At 39.2% G+C, this 21,185-nt stretch overlaps 2 protein-coding genes across 2 annotated transcripts; both read left to right on the forward strand.

Moving 5' to 3' along the window:
• The first annotated feature begins 9,886 nt into the window (after positions 1-9,886).
• Positions 9,887-15,604, forward strand: LOC139665175 (sulfotransferase 2B1-like). Its single transcript, XM_071544158.1, has 6 exons — positions 9,887-10,121; positions 10,557-10,768; positions 10,965-11,091; positions 11,308-11,402; positions 11,538-11,718; positions 12,005-15,604. Exons 1-6 carry the CDS (start codon positions 9,983-9,985, stop codon positions 12,112-12,114), a joined length of 864 nt encoding a protein of 287 aa, XP_071400259.1. The 5' UTR covers positions 9,887-9,982; the 3' UTR covers positions 12,115-15,604.
• A 1,039-nt stretch (positions 15,605-16,643) lies between these two features.
• Positions 16,644-20,011, forward strand: LOC139665176 (sulfotransferase 2B1-like). Its single transcript, XM_071544159.1, has 6 exons — positions 16,644-16,865; positions 17,306-17,517; positions 17,722-17,848; positions 18,065-18,159; positions 18,277-18,457; positions 18,744-20,011. Exons 1-6 carry the CDS (start codon positions 16,727-16,729, stop codon positions 18,851-18,853), a joined length of 864 nt encoding a protein of 287 aa, XP_071400260.1. The 5' UTR covers positions 16,644-16,726; the 3' UTR covers positions 18,854-20,011.
• Positions 20,012-21,185: the final 1,174 nt, after the last annotated feature.

Raw genomic sequence — 21,185 nt, forward strand, 5'->3', positions numbered from 1 at the left:
ACATTTTCTCCAAAACTGCACCAGGTTACAGGACCTTCTCTCACTCTCACTCAAACAAATCTCAAAATAAAAAAGTGCTCCAGGTTACTGGACAGAGCTTTTTTGTACAAATAAAATCCAAATGAAAATGAATTGCAGTATATCCCACTTTATACTTTCCCAAAAGAAAACTGGTGCAACAGATCGATATAACAACACACCTAATATCATTTATTTACATCAATTTCACCATCTTGTGGTGAAAAAAAAAGACTTTTTGTTTTGACTCCGCTGAGATCGGGAGGTAGCTCGTTTCTCCCACACAGTAAGCAGGCTGACCAATATCATGCATGTGATAAACTGAAGCTTGAAAAGTAAAATCGCCGTTTATTTCCATGCCTATGCGCAAGCTCAGTCCACCTGACAGCCCTCTGTTCTGTTGGTGGAAAGAGAGAGACACAGTATGGTGGTTTCGGCGCATCGGCTGACGCTCCCGGGTGCTCCTGGGCGCCGATTTGTTCCCGGTGATTCGTTTAAGATTTCGAGATCAGTATGGATGTATGGACTATTACAGCGGAGTTTTTACCGTTGTCTTAAATTTGAATGAGACTGATCTGCCGGTCACCAGTCATGGCTGATCAGCTGAAAACCGTCCGATTCCGGTCACCGGCCGATCGATCGGTGCATCTCCAGTTTTAATCATTGATGAGTATATTTGATGCTGTGTTCCAGTGGATTGGATTGTTCTGTACACATTGAAGGCTGGGTTTCAAATACCATTGGTGTCAATCCAGAGCAAAATAAATAAATTTATGCAAGACTGCAACTTGGCACCACATACTACCCACAGCTTGGGTATTGCATCTGATTTCAACAAAAAAATTCAAAATTGTAAATAGCGACACAAAAATGTATTAAATAAATGTGGAAAATGTGAAATTTAGCAGAAGTGATGAACTGTGTGTTTGTGTTTCTATTTGTCAATTCAAATAGTGCTGACTGGTGGTAAATCAAGGTCTAGGTCTCAGGCACCTTCTGGACAAGCATTTATTCTAGGTGCGTATGTTTCACAGCTGGTAAAACATCTTGGAGAGAGATACATACCTTGCTCTTGCACTCACATTGCTTGATATTATGAAAAATGGGCAGAAAATGCCATTTTCCTATAGGAAGGATTTGCATGTCACTTCTACTGTATTTCTCTGCCATATGCTGGTTCTAGATTCCTTGTGCTGTGTCACAGACGACGGACCAGGACTCGCATCAAAATGTTCAGTGTAGGAGTGCTGATCTGTTGCCAGTGAGGAAATCGTCTTGTCCACCTCATTCACATTGGCTTTAAAGAGAAAAACTGATTCAAGATCAGCAATTCATCGAGGCAGTGGCACTTCATAAATATATGGCCATATCCTGGTCTTGGACATGACTGTCACAAGTGAAAGAAAATCCTACCACCTTTACTCTAAAGGCACTACTAATAATACAAAAAGATAACATCAACACTAAAAGCAAAAAGCAACGTAGGCACAGCAAGACACACACAGTAAAACAAAGAGGGAGGTCAAGGACAATTAAAAGATCATAATAATATCTGGAAAAATGACTTTAAAAAAATGATACAGCCTAAGCTACTCAGACAGGTCGGTCCAAAATATAGGAACCCTGATGGCATCCATCTATTCTTTGGAACAGCAAAAGGTGCAATTTGGCTTGGGATCAGGTTTCAGGTGACAGTGAGAAATATTCACAAGCTGTGTTCTGCCACATCAAATACGAATAAGACTTCTGCCGTTATTTCTGTTAGAGTTAAAAACACAAAATTTGCAGAGAGGACTGTTAAGACGTGGCAATACATACCAAAATCAAAATTTTTGATTTCACATATTCTTCATGTCTTTATTGGTAGACAAAGTTGTTGTTTTTTTTAGAATATCAAAAAATATCAAAAAATAGTTTAACATTAATTTAACAAACTAAATATCAGATTTAGCAGTTTTCACCAAAAAACTAGTGCAAACATAGGTTCTCATGGTCACATGTACAAAAGCATTTTTTCACTTAGGGGCCAGATAGACTCAAGTAAAAATCAATTATGAAAATGATTCTCCAATGTGTTTTCAGGGAGAAATGATGAGCAAAGTAGCTCCACACCCATGCATTTCCATGCATTTCTATGGGTTTATGGGTAACCTATATTTACACCCGTTTATTTGTGAAAACTGCCAAAATCAGAGACCCCTTCTGACTAAAAACAGTATATTAAGAAAAACCTGCGCTTTGGCCTCATACTTTGACCGGTTTTAAAAATTCAAAAAGATTTGTGCTCAGCTTAGCTATTACTTTAAGTGCTGCAAATGTGGGCATAGCTGTGGGGTGGATGGATTTTATGAACAGAGGGTGGAAGGCCAGGCTAAGCTCTGTTGCACAGCCCCAGGACGTACAGGACGTACCCTGGGGCAGGAAATTTTAAATTTCCACTGTGGACAATGATTAACAGCCAGTAGTGAGTCCTAACTGCTCTTCTATGTGCAATGTTTTACTGTATTGGATAAAAAAAAGCAATAAGTTGCATAATATACATACATAATAACTTACAAGTTCTATGTACATTGCTTTTACTCCTTATATTTTAAAGGGTATAACAAAACAAAATAAAGAAAACAAAACAAAATAAAACAATACAGAATACATCTAATGGATAGAAGAAACAGCAGACTAATATTGGTGATAGGCAACCAAAAGGGACAGACATAGACAGACACAGACTGAACATAGACTGATCAACCAGACTGGGCAGACATAGACAGACATAGACTAAACAACTAAATTGGACAGATATAAATAGATGTAGACTGGATGCATATTGACAAGGAGACAGGACATTTATGCAGGGGGTAGCAGTAGTTATTGATATGTAGGGTGAGAGATTTAAGCATATGGTAGTGGGTGTATGTGAGAGGAGGAGAGCGTGTGTGTGTGTGTGTGTGTGTTTTGGTGTGGAATGGATGCATGTGAGTGGGATTAGTTAACAGGCAGATGTAGTGACTTAATGAAAGGGGTCCAAATGTTTTCAAAATTCAAGGGTTGATGTTCAAGTGTCATTATTTCCATGGATATGTATTCTTTGAGGAGGTTTAGCCATTGTGTAGTGTTTTTGAATTTCCAATTAAGGAGGATGGCTTTCTTGGCGATAGTTAAGGCAATGAGTATGAGTTTGGTGTTGTGGATAGGTGGGTTGATTACAGAGAGGTCGCCAAGTAAACAGAGGACAATCTGTGAGTGACTTGCCAGAAACGGTGAGTTGGTGGACAGAGCCAGGTGGAGCGTAGGTAGTTATCTTGGGTGTTATGTGCAGTGGCAAGTGTCTGGGTCTATGAATCCCATTTTATATTTGTGTTGAGTAATGTGTGTCCTGTGGATTACCTTATAATGTATAAGTTGTAGGTTAGTATTGCTAGTCATTGAGAAGGTGTTCCTGCAGATTTGAGACCAGAAGTCAGTACCGGGTGAGAATGATAGATCCTTTTCCCATTGTTTTACTGGGAGTGATATAGTTGTGTCGTCAGAGGATGTGTGATACCGCTTTGTTTTCAAGTGGTGAATCTAAGATAAGACTTTATTGTCCGTTCTCACGGAAATTTCTCCAATAATCATTAAAAGTAGGCTACATGATACAACATTGGAAAAACAACATCAAACAAACAAAAAAGAAACACTTCACCAAAAGGACATCATCATGACATGACACAGTACTGAGCAAACACCTCATCAGAATGACAAAATACAACCGACACAACACCTGCTGAAAGAAAAAAAACAAAAAAAAACGAGAAGAAACATCAGTCCTGCACCTACAAGCATCAACATGCCATAGTCCATACCCAACCCAACAGTCCATGTGGAAGTCGTATGCACAGTTGTGTCTGCCTGCGGGTGGGTGAGCGGGGGGTAGGGGGTGAGGAGTGGGGGGGGGGGGGCATGATCACCTCCGTGCACTCCTCTGTTGATTGAGCAATGTTATGAGTAGGAGTGAGGAACAAAGGAGCGCTTGTATTTATTCCTCCTGCAGCATGGCACCCTAAAGCGTTTCCCAGAGGGCAGCAGTTGATACTCCTCATGCAAAACATGAGAGGAGTCCTGGGATATTCTATTAGCCAGTCTAAGGGTGTGCTTGGAGCAGCTGTGTAGTAAGGATGTATGTATGGTTGGGCAGAAAAATAAGATGAGGATTTGCCTACTGGCTCCAAAAGACCTTAGTCTCCTAAGGAAATAAATCCTGTTGTACCTTGTTACAAACAAAGTCCATATGAAAGCTCCAGGTGAATGAACTGTCCACATGCACTCCCAGATATTTGAATGATGATGTCTGTTTTATGGGGTGATTGTGAATAACAACTGGAGCAATGTGCATGTCTTGTGTAGCTCCAAAGATGACCTCCTCTGTTTTAAGTGTGTTGAGAATGAGAGAGTTGTGATCGCACCACTGCACCAGTTTGCTGACACTGTCCAGGTAGAGGTCTGGCTCCTTCCCTTCCTTCATCAGTGCAACCAGTGCAGAATCATCAGAAACCTGCCGTAAGGCCCTGGGGCTGAGAAGCTTTGTAGGCTTTGATTCCACATACGTAGTTTACCAAATAAAAATCTGTCTGTAGAAACACCAATAGTAACAACATATAAACAACAAATCAAAGTAATAGTTTCTCAGTCCCTTTGGCCTCGGCGGGCCCTTTCAATCAATCAATATTATGACACACGACAACGCAGTGATTCAGCACCATGGACAGTGACATATAATGGCCTAGTAAATGCCAATTATCAGAATATGAAACTCACCAACATGTAGATTAACAATACGTTAACACAAATCTAGGTTATATCAGTTAAGTAGTCCTTATTAAAACAATGCACAACGGGAACACTAGAACAATAATTTCCAATTTAAAACCTGCACCATTAGAATAGGCTACTGGAAAGCAATAAATCTTTTTGTGTTCTGATATACGTTCACTGGCATGCTTCCAGTTACAGTAGCCCACACTGCCAACTGACGACTTTTCATTGCTATTGCCAAATATTTTACATGAAAAGCAAAACACACTACCTTGCGATGTTGAATAACAAAGCCACTCTCTGGGCAGATACTCCCCGTTAAATGTATTTTAGAGAAGTCCTCCTCTTGTCTGCTCGTCCTCTCCTGCCCTCTTCTCTCCTCCTGCTGCCCACTCACTCCATGGTGTCAGTAGCCACATAGCTAGTAGTAGGCCCAGACGTAGTTGGCTCCCAGATTAGTATATCCTCTGATGATGAGGGCCCGGGGTGCTCTAATAGTGGCGATGATAGCGATAGCTCTCCTCCTTCTGAGCTAGTTCGCAAGGTTGATGATCGTTCCTTCTCATTTACAGGTTTAAAGAATCCTGTTAGCTTTGGAATGTTTTTTAATAATTCCTTATCATGAATCTCTTTTTCTGGTAACACTTTTCTTTTATGTGCACCACTCTCAAACTTTTTCTTGTCCGACATTTTGACCTAGCCTCTAGCTTCACTTGTCACGAGCATTTCTTTACTGTTGCCTACGTCGACTCACATGACAAAACTATTACTCTACATTCTGATAGGCGGTTATGTTGTGTCTGTTCCACGTGTGGCCACGTGGGTCACTTGTAAATCGGACCAATCGTCAGCCACAAACATGAATATCAAGTGGCTGTGAATATCAAGTGATGGACAGAAAATTCGACAAATTACAAAACAATGTGATTGGCTCGTGATAGGCCCCTGATCTTCGTAGGCCTGGGGCTGAAGCCCCTGTAAGCCCGTGCATTGAAGCGGCTGTGGATATAGTGGTTCGGCGACACAGTCATTGGTGTAGAGCGTAAATAACAGAGGGGAACTCACGCATCCCTGTGGGGCCCCCCAGCCGGTTAAAGCCAGGGAGGAGTAGGTGTTATTAATCCTAACTAGCTGTTGCCTATTGATGAGAAAGGAACAATACCAATGGATGATATAAGGATTGATCCCTAACTGATACATTTTGGAGAGCAGCATGTCTGGCTGAATTGTATTGAATGCAGAGGAAAAGTCTATGAACATCCTCAGTGCTGCGCTCTCGCTTATAGGCGAACTGATTGGGATCTAATTTATCCTGCACAGACTGAGAGAGCGTATGAGAAATGATTCTTTCCAGTGACTTCACTAAAACAGAGGTTAGGGCCATGGGTCGATAATCATTGCAGTCCTTGGGACAAGGTTTCTTAGGAAGTGGGATGATGTGTGAAGTTTTCCAGGCTGTTGGAACAGTGTGTGTGTGTCTAATGATTTCTGGGATATAGGCTGCTGATATAGTTTTTTTTAGCTCCTCACTGTATGATTTCAGAATAGAGGCACTGATGTTATCAGGGCCGCTGGCTTTGCGTCCATTAAGGTTCCGAAAGGTGCAGGCCACCTGACTCTCTAAGTGGTGTTTTGTTAAATAAGAAGTCAGGGTTGTGCCATAGTGGAGTGTATTTACAGGCTTTCATTGTGAATCCTAGAGTTTTGTTGATTTTCCACCAGGCTGTTGGAGTTGTTGAAATTAGTGTTTTTAAAGCAGTTGTGTTGTTTTATGGTGGTGTTGAGAAATGGGAGATTGAGATTTCTTTACATTCTGGTTGTTCTATTTCTAACCATGGAATGTTCTGTTGGTTGGGATTAATCCAATTTATGATGTACTGTAGTTGGCTAGCAAGATAATAGTTGTGAATGAAATTTGGGTGGAACAACTCTGACAGCCTGGGAGAAATGTTTGTGCCCAGATATTTAATACTACCAGTGGAGGGGGAGCAGTGGTTACTATTACCACTTGTGGCTAAAATTGTTGATTTTGTCCAGTTTATAGCATAGTCAGGTACTATTTATGAGTTTGAAGGTTTCTTTTAGAGAGTTCGATGGGTCTTGTAGAAAACATTTCCGGAGAAAATGAAGCTGGCTAAAGTACTTCCAATCTACAAGAATGGAGATAAGCAGCTGGTAACAAACTACAGGCCCGTCTCATTATTAGATCAATTTTCCAAAATACTAGAAAAACTGTTTGTTAAACAACTGGACAACTTTCTAGAAAAATACAGTATATTAAATGATCAACAGTATGGGTTTCGTAGCAATAGGTCTACATCTTTAGCAGTGATGGATTTTATGGAGAGCATAACAACAGCTGTTGACAACAAAGAAAGTGCTATTGGGATATTTATTAATCTGCGAAAAGCGTTCGACACTATCAATCATTCTTTACTTTTACAGAAGTGTCAATACTATGGGATAAGGGGTGTGGTCAATAGTTGGTTACAAAGCTACTTAAATAACAGATTTCAGTATGTACAAATTAATGGCACCGTATCACTTCAAAAAAATGTATCTTGTGGCATCCCCCAAGGTTCTGTTTTGGGACCAAAATTATTTATCCTTTATTTGAATGATATTTGTAACGTATCTAAACTATTGAAGATGGTTATTTTTGCAGATGATACAAACTTATTCTGCTCAGGACAGGACCTAAATCAGTTAATCTTGAATGTAGAAATGGAATTGAATCATTTAAAAAATTGGTTTGACCTTAATAAGTTATTTTTAAATGAAAAGAAAACAAAATTTATGATTTTTGGATCCCGTGAGAAAAATTCTAATGTAACATTGTGTTTGAATGGAACTGAAATAGAACGAGTTTATGAAACTAAGTTTTTAGGGGTAATAATAGATCACCAGATTTGCTGGAAACCACATATACAGTACATCAAGAGTAAATTATCAAAAACCATTGGTATACTCTATAAAACTAAAACTTTTTTGAAAACAAAGTGTCTGCATATATTGTACTCCTCTCTTGTGATGCCGTACTTATCATATTGCTCGGAAATTTGGGGAAATGCTTGCAAAACATATCTAGACCCAATAGTTAAATTACAAAAAAGGGCGATAAGAATAATAAATAACGCTGGATACCGAGAATCGACCAGTCGGCTTTTTATAAAATCCAAACAATTAAAATTTATGGATATAGTTAGGGTAAAATTTATGGAAATTCTGTTTCGAGTTGTGAATAGGAGCCTCCCCATGAGCATTCAATCCCTCTTCAAATTAAGAAGAGGGCATTATAGTTTAAGAGGTTTGCTTCGGTTTGAAACAAGTAAAATAAGAACCAATGTCAAACAAAGATGTGTTTCAGTTGTCGGGGTAAAACTATGGAATGATCTCAGTGATCAATTCAAGTTAATAAGTACTCTGTCAAAATTTTAAAAATCTTTAAAATGGGAAATTATTAATAAATATTAATTGTGAGACTAATTGAATAATTTATGTGTTTCATTAATATAAGTAATGAATTTGTTTAATTGAATAAAGAATATAATTTACATATTGTTATGGAGGAATGTGAGCATAATGGGAAAAAAAAAAAAAAAAAAAAAAAAAAAAAAAAAAAATTGTTTGAAAGTGTGTTGAGTTGTTTGATGTAATGTACAGGGTGGGCTAAAAAACCCTTTTTTGGTTATAATAATTTTAATCTCGAGAAATGTACAGTTTTTTTTTAATGTGAACAACCAAAATAAAGTTCATTCATTCATTCATTCATTCATTCAAAGAGCAATACATTGTCTGCATAAAGGCTGATCTTATGGTGTGTGTGATTAGTCTGGATTCCTTTAATGTTGGAGTTTTGTCTAATTGCTGCTGCAAGTGGTTCGATGAACAGGGCAAAAAGTGACAGTGATAGTGGGCATCCTTGCCTGGTCCGTCTGTGTAGTGTGAAACTTTGTGTAACCTTTAAATATTTATTTCATATAAACACAACAAAACAGACACAATAAAGACAACATGACACTACATTATCAAGTAGAGACAAGACAATACATTAAACTGGGGTACAGTGTAAAACTTCTACTAATGCAAGTGTAACTATCCGCACACATAGTATGCACATAGTCACACCTGCATGCACATGATCCAAAAAGCAAAACCTATATTACTCCAAAACATGAATATAGGTTTCCCCTTCTTTCCCCTTTCTTTTTTCCTTCCCTTTCCTTCCATTCCCCCGCCCATTACATTATTGCAAAAGCAGGACAAAAAGCAACCAAAAAAGTCATGTAGGGTTACAGAGGGAGAAGGGCAAAATGTTGTGAGTCCAGAAATTACCTTACTATGTTCCATAAGCTACTCCCTCCCCGATCCAAAGATAGGAGAGAGGATGCCGCCTTTTCCATGCTTAAAAGGTTCAGAAAATCCTCCAACCACTTATTCATATTAAAACAATTAGCTTTCCTGAATTTCCAGTTCATAAGAATTGTGTGTTTCGTTGTAAGGGCAGCCAGTGCTATATTTTTTTGCACAGATTTACAATGAATGCCACTGGTCTGAGTACCCAACAAGCATGTAGCTAGACATAGAGTTATATCTGTGTTCAAGATAGTTGAAAGAATATTTCTTACTGCATCCCAAAGGCCCTTAACAGCAGGACAATGCCATAATAAATGCATGAGGGTGCCTACCTCCCCACAACCATGCCAACATAAATCTGAAAGGGTTTGATCCATTTTTTTTAAGTCTAGAGGGGGTAATGTATGCCCATCACCCTCCAGTTCTACCTTTGAACGCCGCTGTGTTTTGAACTTAAGTCTGGCAAGTCTACAAATGTCAGTTTTACAGTACAGTGGAATTTAAGAGCTTGGCATGTTTTTTCTTAAACCCCTTGGGCTTAAATGTTAGTGTGTTGTTAAAGTACAGGTCTAGGAGTATAGGAGTGTAGCACATCTAAAATCTCTGTCATTACAAAATCTTTTCCTAGATAGCAGGAGAGAGAGAGAGAGAGAGAGAGCGGAAGTGAGAGAAATAGAGCAAGAGAGGAGTTTATATGACTTGCTTATCTGTGATACAATGTCGTAACAGTCCAAACAGTTCAACAGGGAGCTGCCTGTGTCTGAGCTACACCAACTGCTGAGTTACCCGTTGCCACATTTTTGTGCTGCTTTGAACGATGACAGAGGCAGAGTTATACACCGTGTACAAGGGCGTCTATCTCCCTGTACATCTACACCCTGCACAGAGCCTGAAATACTACGAGGAGTTTTCTTTTCGTCCAGATGACATTATCATTGTGACTTACCCCAAGTCAGGTAAGCAGTGTGCCATTCTCAGACAGCTATCTGTAGTTGTTTAAAGATAGAAACTAAGACACAGCATATTATTGTTGGACATTAATCCTTTGTAAAATAGCCGAGATAAATAAACACATATATTGTGGTTATTTATATTGCTTTCACTCCTTTTATGAACTTTTCTCCAATTACTAAAATACAAGGCTTACCACTTAAGACAAATACTGCTGAATACAGCATGTCAAATCATGACAGAGCATATCTCTACGTGTAGCCAGTATGTTGAAATTCTTCCAGGAGTTGAGCAGATTATCTCAGAAATATGTGTTATGCAATGCAGAGGTTAGTTTTTAGTCTAGCTACAGGCATTATGATTTTACAATATACCGAATTGTACAAATTGACAGATTCCAAGGCAAGTTTCAAATCTGACCTCTTGGGTCCTGCTTTCAGGTACGACATGGATGCAGGAGATTGTTCCTTTGATCCAGAGTGGAGGAGATCCAGCCTCAGTTGAGACTGCTCCCAACTGGGACCGGGTCCCCTGGCTGGAGGAGCACCGGGCCAGCGTTCTTAACCTGGAGCAGAGGCCGTCTCCACGCATTTTTGCCACACACTTCCACTATAGCATGATGCCACCGTCCTTCTTCAAAGCCAAGCCAAAGGTATAATCTGCTGTACATTTTGTGTGATGCACAATTAATGCCAGGACTAAAAAAGATAAATAAGTGCATAATATGTGACTCATACATATGCACTTAAAGAAGCTATACTCTTAGACACTCTGAACCCAAGCAGAGTCCGCTTTTCCTCAGCAATTGCATGGCTTAATGATTAACGGATGTGATTTCTCCATTTCAGGTCATTTATGTCATGAGGAACCCCAGAGATGTGTTTACGTCTTCCTTTCACTACTATAGGATGGCCTCCTACATGGTCAACCCAGGCACACAGAACGAGTTCCTTCACAAGTTCCTCAACGGAAAAGGTACGGTTCTTATTTAATATGTCTATCTACAATAAGCTTCAATTGAATTGTATTTTACAGACAGCTGGGATCACAGAGCTGCAATCAAGATCTAGCTTGGGCAATGCTCAAAGGCCACACTGTTTACTGCTATGAAAGTACCATTGGGAGTTGATGAGGAAAGAAGTTCCTCATTCACTCATTATAATGGAATGCTTGTGTTTTTCTCCCCTCCAGTTATGTTTGGCTCATGGTTTGATCATGTAAAAGGCTGGCTGAATGCTCCAGACAAAGAGCACACAATGTACATCTCCTATGAAGAAATGATCATGGTGAGGTATATAGGAAGGAAGTATATAGGAAGTATATTCCAACTATATTCCTCAATTCTGACATCACAAGAATATACAACCTTAATACCAGTGCTATTGTAAGAAGCTGAGATGTGCTGTGTTGCTCTGTTACAGGACCTGAAGGACTCTGTGGCCAGAATGGCCCAGTTCCTGGAGAAACCTCTGGACTCTGAGACAGTAGAGAAGATAGCAGACCGATGTGTGTTCAAGAACATGAAGCAGAACAAGATGTCCAACTACTCTATGGTCCCTTCTGAATTCATGGACCAGAGCAAGTCGGAGTTTCTCAGGAAAGGTGTGCCTCAGTATTACATACATATTTATGGTTAATTTGTTAATGGCTGTGGTCTACAGCCGTGATGAGCTGTCATCTTATGTGTCAGCCCAATACACTAACTAGGACTTGAAATTACCAGGGAATCATTGCCTATTCCATACTGTTATACATGTAATACTACACATACTACTGTAGCAAATAACCTACATTCTAATGAGCAAAACCATATTCAAATCAAGGAAACAATTTACATACTGTTTTTTTCACTGCATAATGGTTCCACTTATTGTATGTTATTTTTCAGGTATCGCTGGAGACTGGAAAAACCAATTAACAGTGGCAGAAGCAGAATACTTTGATGCTGTTTACAAAGACAAAATGAAAGATGTCAGATACAAATTTGTATGGGATTAAAGTCTTGAACTAAAGCCATTCAACTATACCATGCTGCACAGACTCTCATGGAGAACATGTAACTGCCTTGGTCACTGCGGTGTGCTTTGATGAAAATAAATATTCTTAGTGGTTCAGCACAGGGGCCTATCTCACGAAGTGAGTTCAACATAATCTGACTGTCTTTGTATTAGCTGGCCTCACAACCAGATAACCGGTCTCACGTAGATGGTTACCATATCAACCCAGGATTTACCTATCCAGCTATGAGCACATTCACATGAAAAAGGCGGGGTTTGTAACAAATACCCAATCACATGTAACATTAGCAGCAGATTTAATATGAGATAAGATTAAACTATTGATCCCATGGGGAAGTTAGGTTGTTGCAGTGGAAAAAGTAATATGATTCAGTGGGGAAAAAGAACAACAGTGACTCTTCCTCCTGCTCTGACTGTGCTGGCTGCCTTCGGTTATCACAGCAAATTACTGAACTGGAAGGAAGGATTCTTACACTTTACCAAATCAGCCAGGATGAGCAGCTCATTGACATGCTGTTTGAGTCTTCAGCCCGCATTCCTCATGTAAAAACATCTGGTAAAAGTACAGACTCCAACAATATGACCCATACTACGGACCTAGCTGACACTCTCCCCTGGCTTGACCCAACCACAAATGGACCAGCCGTCGAGGCATCCCCTCCGCCACTCGCTACAGACAACATCTCCGAGCCACAAGGTGGACTGGCCCCAGAGGCATCCCCACCGCTACTCGCCACAGATATGGGCTATTGGCACAGCAAGGGTGCTAGACCTAAAGTCTCTACTCCTGTTGAGCTGTGGTCGGACGCAACGGTCTGTTCACAGGGCTTTCAAAAAAAGCTCTTTGGCAACTCCAACTTATTCAGAACGCCGCTGCCAGGGTCCTGACGAAAAGTAAGAAATACGACCACATTACACCAGTTCTAAAATCCTTACACTGGCTACCAGTCACTCAGAGAATTGATTTCAAAATCTTGCTGCTTGTCTACAAATCACTCTGTGGCTCTGGGCCCAAATACATCTCTGACATGCTTGTGCCATATGAACCTTCTAGGACCCTTAGGACATCTGGGGCTGGCCTACTGGCTGTCCCAAGAGTTAGAACAAAACACGGTGAAGCAGCGTTTTGTTATCATGCAACACAGACCTGGAATAACCTCCCAGATGATATTAGACACGCCCGACGCTGACCACTTTTAAGTCAAAGCTAAACACTTTCTTATTTTACACTGCCTACTCTACCCTGTAATGGCTAAAAACGTATCTTTTCAGCTTAGCTTTTAAATAACCTTAATTTTAACTGTTTCTGTTCAGGATCCCAACAGAGCTGACACGGGCAAGTACAAATTTTCATTCGTCTTGTCCAGGTAATGCTTATGTAACCCATATGAAACATAGGGCTACTAAAGCTATATGTAATTTAGAGGTGTAGTTGCATGTTGTTCCCTAAGGGGGGCGCAACACATTGTCTGTGCATCTAAAGTGGTAGAGAGCGCTACGTGTCTTCACGTCATTTCTGCTGGAGATCTCTTCCTGAAAACGTCCTGAAAACGTGCTGCGAACCGACTAAACAAGTCTTCGTATGAAACGCCACAGAATAGTCTTGAAACCTTGATTATTTCCATATATCAACCCTAATAAGGTGTTCTTTTATCAGAATCCCAACTGTGAACGTGAGGGAGACAGCTTCTGTCAAGTTGTTAGTGTTTGAAACTTCGGTGAGTTGAAGCACACGTTTTCTTGCTAGTCTGTTGCTAGCCACTGTGAGGAGAGAATACACCATTTTTGCTGTTCAAGTTACTTTTCATAAAACCAATCGGAGTTCTGAGAATGTTGTCTAATGTTTCAACGTACTTTGGTTCATGTTGTATCATTGTATTGATGTTCTAAAAAAGATCGCTAACGCTAATAGCTAACGCTAATCGCTAAGCTAATTGCTAGCTTTGGTTAGTGGTGTATCATTGTATTAATCTAATTACTAATAGATAGCTAATGCTAATCGTTCAGCTAAATGCTGGCTTTGGATGGTGATACAGCTGATAGCGTGGTGAAGTGTTAAAAGGTGCACTGCACTTATTCTGTTGACAATAAAGCCATACGGTTTTAGTGGGGATAACTCACTTTAATGGTTTGTAGTACAACTACATTGTGATTGAACTGATTTTGGTTATTAAAATATACATGTTAAGTAAATTAGTAGTGATAATTCAATTCAGATTGATGTTTAAAGTGGAATATATTAAAATGATGTGTAAAAAGGGATGTTACAGGTAAAAAGTGGTTAAAAAAGATAAATAATTCATTTGTTAATGCTAAAATACCACTTGTTGTGATACATGGTAATTCATCTCATTGTAATCAAAGTATATCCTTAGTTATTGGTTATACATTATAAGATATTCTAAATGAAGAAAGAAGTTAATGAGGTCTCATGTTAGAAACAGAAAGAGAACAGAATAACTTACTATTCTGCACTATTTGTGTAGGTTGGTTTTTTTTTAACAACCAGATAGAATCTGGAGGATACAGTGATGGCAAGCCCAGCCCAGTGAGACTGTGGACGGTCGTGGAAGCGGTGTGGCCTACCGTAGGCTCTGTCTGCAGAAGCCGTCTGACTAGCTCGATTCATTCAGACACCAGATAAGAACACGTACCCACTATTAGCTCTACCCGAGTAGTAGTAGCATATTCAATACACACACTCACAAGGACAAGGAACTGAACTCTTGGGATTTCAAACTCCTTAATGTAAAGGAGCATTTGAGTTGAAGGTTTCAACTCAAAAGGGACTTATTCTTTGTTTCTTCTATTTTATTTATCATTTTAAAGAACTCTATTTTTATTTCACTTCTTTATATAAAAATTGCTGCGCTGTGTATGTTGTGTTATTGCTGTAAGACGATAAAACTGTCAGCTGTTCAACTCAATACCAACTCCTCTCATGAGTTATTCAAGGCATACCACTCCTCGAACCTAGGTAGATGTTAGTGTCTCTATTACTATCATTGGTTAAGACTAGAGGCGCTACACTTACTTGCGCATGAGTGAACATTATATGTGGGGGGGACAGAGCTTTACCCTGTATGATTCTCATCCATCTGTGGATGGTGACGTTTTTGACCAAGAGGAGAATCTATGATTCTCGTCTGCCTTAGGCAGTGAGATCTGACGTAAATATCAGATCAAGAGTAGAATCAGGGAGGACAGGGGAAAAGAAAAATTACAGAAAAACATATGGGTTCACTCACAATGTGCATCTAAAAGTGGGAGTATATGTTGTGTTCTTTTATCTTTCTATTTCATTTGATTTGAACTGCACTAGTTTACTTTTTAAGTCTTTTATCTTTTGTATCTCTTGTCTGTACTTTGGCACTTTTTAATTGTAAATCTTTTACCTTTACTGTATTTTTATCACTCTGTAAAGCACTTTGAATTGCCCCAGTGTATGAAATGTGCTATACAAATAAAGCTGCCTTGCCTTGCCTAAAACCTCTACTAATGCAAGTGTAACTATCCGCACACATAGTATGCACATAGTCACACCTGCATGCACATGATCCAAAAAGCAAAACGATATTACTCCAAAACATGAATATAGGTTTCCCCTTCTTTCCCTTCTTTTTTCCTTCCCCTTCCTTCCATTCCCCCGCCCATTACATTATTGCAAAAGCAGGACAAAAAGCAACCAAAAAAGTCATGTAGGGTTACAGGGGGAGAAGTGAAAAATGTTGTGAGTCCAGAAATGATCTTAATATGTTCCATAAGCCATTCCTTCCCAGATCCAAAGATAGGAGAGAGGATGCCGCCTTTTCCATGCTAAAAAGGTTCAGAAAATCCTCCAACCACTTATTCATATTAAAACAATTAGCTTTCCTGAATTTCCAGTTCATAAGAATTGTGTGTTTCGTTGTAAGGGCAGCCACTGCTATATTTTTTTGCACAGATTTACAATGAATGCCACTGGTCTGAGTACCCAACAAGCATGTAGCTGGACATAGAGTTATATCTGTGTTCAAGATAGTTGAAAGAATATTTCTTACTGCATCCCAAAGGCCCTTAACAGCTGGACAATGCCATAATAAATGCATGAGGGTGCCTACCTCCCCACAACCATGCCAACATAAATCTGAAAGGATTTGATCCATTTTTTTTTAAGTCTAGAGGGGGTACCCTCCAGTTCTACCTTTGAACGCCGCTGTGTTTTGAACTTAAGTCTGGCAAGTCTACAAATGTCAGTTTTACAGTACAGTGGAATTTAAGAGCTTGGCATGTTTTTTCTTAAACCCCTTGGGCTTAAATGTTAGTGTGTTGTTAAAGTACAGGTCTAGGAGTATAGGAGTGTAGCACATCTAAAATCTCTGTCATTACAAAATCTTTTCCTAGATAGCAGGAGAGAGAGAGAGAGAGAGAGAGAGAGAGAGAGAGAGAGAGAGCGGAAGTGAGAGAAATAGAGCAAGAGAGGAGTTTATATGACTTGCTTATCTGTGATACAATGTCGTAACAGTTCAAACAGTTCAACAGGGAGCTGCCTGTGTCTGAGCTACGCCAACTGCTGAGTTACCCGTTGCCACATTTTTGTGCTGCTTTGAACGATGACAGAGGCAGAGTTATACACCGTGTACAAGGGCGTCTATCTCCCTGTACATCTACACCCTGCACAGAGCCTGAAATACTACGAGGAGTTTTCTTTTCGTCCAGATGACATTGTCATTGTGACTTACCCCAAGTCAGGTAAGCAGTGTGCCATTCTCAGATGGACAGCAATCTGTAGTTGTTTAAAGATAGAAACTAAGACACAGCATATTATTGTTGGACATTAATCCTTTGTAAAATAGCCGAGATAAATAAACACATATATTGTGGTTATTTACATTGCTTTCACTCCTTTTATGAACTTTTCTCCAAATACTAAAATACAAGGCTTACAGCTTAAGACAAATACTACTGAATGCAGCATGTCAAATCATGACAGAGCATGTCTCTACGTGTAGCCAGTATGTTGAAATTCTTCCAGGAGTTGAGCAGATTAATCTCAGAAATATGTGTTATGCAATGCAGAGGTTAGTTTTTAGTCTAGCTACAGGCATTATGATTTTACAATATACCGAATTGTACAAATTGACAGATTCCAAGGCAAGTTTCAAATCTGACCTCTTGGGTCCTGCTTTCAGGTACGACATGGATGCAAGAGATTGTTCCTTTGATCCAGAGTGGAGGAGATCCAGCCTCAGTTGAGACTGCTCCCAACTGGGACCGGGTCCCCTGGCTGGAGGAGCACCGGGCCAGCGTTCTTAACCTGGAGCAGAGGCCGTCTCCACGCATTTTTGCCACACACTTCCACTATAGCATGATGCCACCGTCCTTCTTCAAAGCCAAGCCAAAGGTATAATCTGCTGTACATTTTGTGTGATGCACAATTAATGCCAGGACTGTGGCAGTAAAAAAGATAAATAAGTGCATAATATGTGACCCATACATATGCACTTAAAGAAGCTATACTCTTAGACACTCTGAACCCAAGCAGAGTCCGCTTTTCCTCAGCAATTGCATGGCTTAATGATTAACGGATGTGATTTCTCCATTTCAGGTCATTTATGTCATGAGGAACCCCAGAGATGTGTTTACGTCTTCCTTTCACTACTATAGGATGGCCTCCTACATGGTCAACCCAGGCACACAGAACGAGTTCCTTCACAAGTTCCTCAACGGAAAAGGTACGGTTCTTATTTAATATGTCTATCTACAATAAGCTTCAATTGAATTGTATTTTACAGACAGCTGGGGTCACAGAGCTGCAATCAAGATCTAGCTTGGGCAATGCTCAAAGGCCACACTGTTTACTGCTATGAAAGTACCATTGGGAGTTGATGAGGAAAGAAGTTCCTCATTCACTCATTATAATGGAATGCTTGTGTTTTTCTCCCCTCCAGTTATGTTTGGCTCATGGTTTGATCATGTAAAAGGCTGGCTGAATGCTCCAGACAAAGAGCACACAATGTGCATCTCCTATGAAGAAATGATCATGGTGAGGTTTTCAACTATATTCCAACTATATTCCTCAATTCTGACATCACAAGAATATACAACCTTAATACCAGTGCTATTGTAAGAAGCTGAGATGTGCTGTGTTGCTCTGTTACAGGACCTGAAGGACTCTGTGGCCAGAATGGCCCAGTTCCTGGAGAAACCTCTGAACTCTGAGACGGTAGAGAAGATAGCAGACCGATGTGTGTTCAAGAACATGAAGCAGAACAAGATGTCCAACTACTCTATGGTCTCTAATGAATTCATGGACCAGAGCAAGTCGGAGTTTCTCAGGAAAGGTGTGCCTCAGTATTACATACATATTTATGGTTCATTTGTTAATGGCTGTGGTCTACAGCCGTGATGAGCTGTGATCTTATGTGTCAGCCCAATACACTAACTAGGACTTGAAATTACCAGGGAATCATTGCCTATTCCATACTGTTATACATGTAATACTACACATACTACTGTAGCAAATAACCTACATTCTAATGAGCAAAACCATATTCAAATCAAGGAAACAATTTACATACTGTTTTTTTCACTGCATAATGGTTCCACTTATTGTATGTTATTTTTCAGGTATCGCTGGAGACTGGAAAAACCAATTAACAGTGGCAGAAGCAGAATACTTTGATGCTGTTTACAAAGACAAAATGAAAGATATCAAATACAAATTTGTATGGGATTAAAGTCTTGAACTAAAGCCATTCAACTATACCATGCTGCACAGACTCCCATGGAGAACATGTAACTGCCTTGATCACTGCGGTGTGCTTTGATGAAAATAAATATTCTTAGTGGTTCAGCACAGGGGCCTATCTCACGAAGCAAGTTCAACATAATCTGGCTGTCTTTGTATTAGCTGGCCTCACAACCAGATAACCGGTCTCACGTAGATGGTTACCATATCAACCCAGGATTTACCTATCCAGCTATGAGCACATTCACATGAAAGAGGCGGGGTTTGTAACAAATACCCAATCACATGTAACATTAGCAGCAGATTTAATATGAGATAAGATTAAACTATTGATCCCATGGGGAAGTTAGGTTGTTGCAGTGGAAAAAGTAATATGATTCAGTGGGGAAAAAACAAGTAGAATATAAAAAGAAGCAATGAAAATGGCAGAGCTCTAATTTCAATAAGCTTAATTGTCCTTAAAGCAGTTGTGTTGTTTTATGGTACTGTTTTTTTGTGACCAAATTTTTATTGGTTTTTCTTTTTACTTTCATTATGGAGGAGACATTACATATCGTAATCAAGTAACTGAAATATTGTGTTGCCATTGCATAACACATCTACATCTATATACTAAGGTAATCACATATGCATTATAAATGTAGGCTACATACATTTACATTCACATAGTAAGATGAAATGAAATACAAAAATAAATGATGTGAATAATACAGCAAAAGAATGTGTATCCAGGAGAACCCAAGATAAACACATTGGTGTGCTATGCCCTAGCCAAAATTTCAAATATAATTTGATCACAATGTATTATCAAACCGTTTTATGGTACTGTTGAGAAATGGGAGATCGGAGAATGAGATTTCTTTACATTCTAACCATGGGATGTTCTGTTGGTTGGGATTAATCCAATTTGTGATGTACTGTAGAGCAATGTTTGTGCCCAGATATTTAATACTACCAGTGGAGGGGGAGCAGTGGTTTTTGAGCTGCAGTATTATACCTATCACCACTTGTGGCTAGAATTGTTGATTTTGTCCAGTTTATAGCATAGTCAGATACTATTTATGAGTTTGATGGTTTCTTTTAGAGAGTTTGATGGGTCTTGTAGAAAGAGCAATACATCGTCTGCATAAAGGCTGATCTTATGGTGTGTGTGATTAGTCTGGATTCCTTTAATGTTGGAGTTTTGTCTAATTGCTGCTGCAAGTGGTTCGATGAACAGGGCAAAAAGTGACAGTGATAGTGGGCATCCTTGCCTGGTCCGTCTGTGTAGTGTGAAACTTTGTGTAACCTTTACATTTTTTATTTATTTCATATAAACACAACAAAACAGACACAATAAAGACAACATGACACTACATTATCAAGTAGAGACAAGACAATACATCATATTGAGGGGGGGAGGGGGGTTACAGTGCAAAACCTCTACTAATGCAAGTGTAACTATCCACACACGTAGTATGCACATGATCCAAAAAGCAAAACCTATATTACTCTAAAACATGAATATAGGTTTCCCCTTCTTTCCCTTTTTTCCTTCCCCTTCCTTCCATTCCCCCACCCATTACATTATTGCAAAAGCAGGACACACTCTAAAAAGTAATGCCTTTCTTTAACTTATAAAAAGTGAGATATGTGGTTGTATTGGACTTTTTGAATTGAGTCAACTTCAAGGCTTTTTTAAGTAGAATGAACACTGTAACATTACTTAACATGAACCCAGTAAAATCAGGTTGAGTTAACTAATACTACTGATATTACTTAGTTAGATAAACTTAATTTTCTTGGTAAAGGTAACTCACTTGCACATGATATTGAACTTAATTAAAATGAGTACAGGTTACTTGTAGATAAAATGTAAAATAGTAAAATTAACCTAATCACACATGTGAATGAACTCCATTAAATTGAGTCCAGGCTACAACCTCTGGTGAATAAATTATGCTACATTAATTTCTCTAAAGGTTTTGTTGTTATAATTTCTATATCCCAAGCACTACGTTTTGATTAACTTTACATAAATAGACTTTCCTGTCAATAACAATAACAATTTCAAATTAAGAAGAACAAGATGGAAAGACAGATTTAAGATTATAACATTTATTTAACTCTTCACAACCCACTGTTTCAAAGGTTTCACGTCTAACAGTGCCATAGATTGCAAAACAGGCCATAACTGCTGAATTGCGCACACAATACTGTTGAATATCTACCTCATGAGGTAATGACAACGATGGTACAGAACACAGTTAAGTCCATTTTCATTTAAGGCACATTAGAATGAACACAAAAGGGAAATGCCAAATGAAATTCTATTACATGAG

The sequence above is a fragment of the Centroberyx affinis genome, unplaced genomic scaffold, assembly GCF_046629955.1.
Source record: "Centroberyx affinis isolate AG114_WGS23_722 - 3 ecotype Tasmania unplaced genomic scaffold, CSIRO-AGI_Caff_v1 ptg004479l_1, whole genome shotgun sequence".
Lineage (NCBI taxonomy): Eukaryota > Metazoa > Chordata > Actinopteri > Beryciformes > Berycidae > Centroberyx > Centroberyx affinis.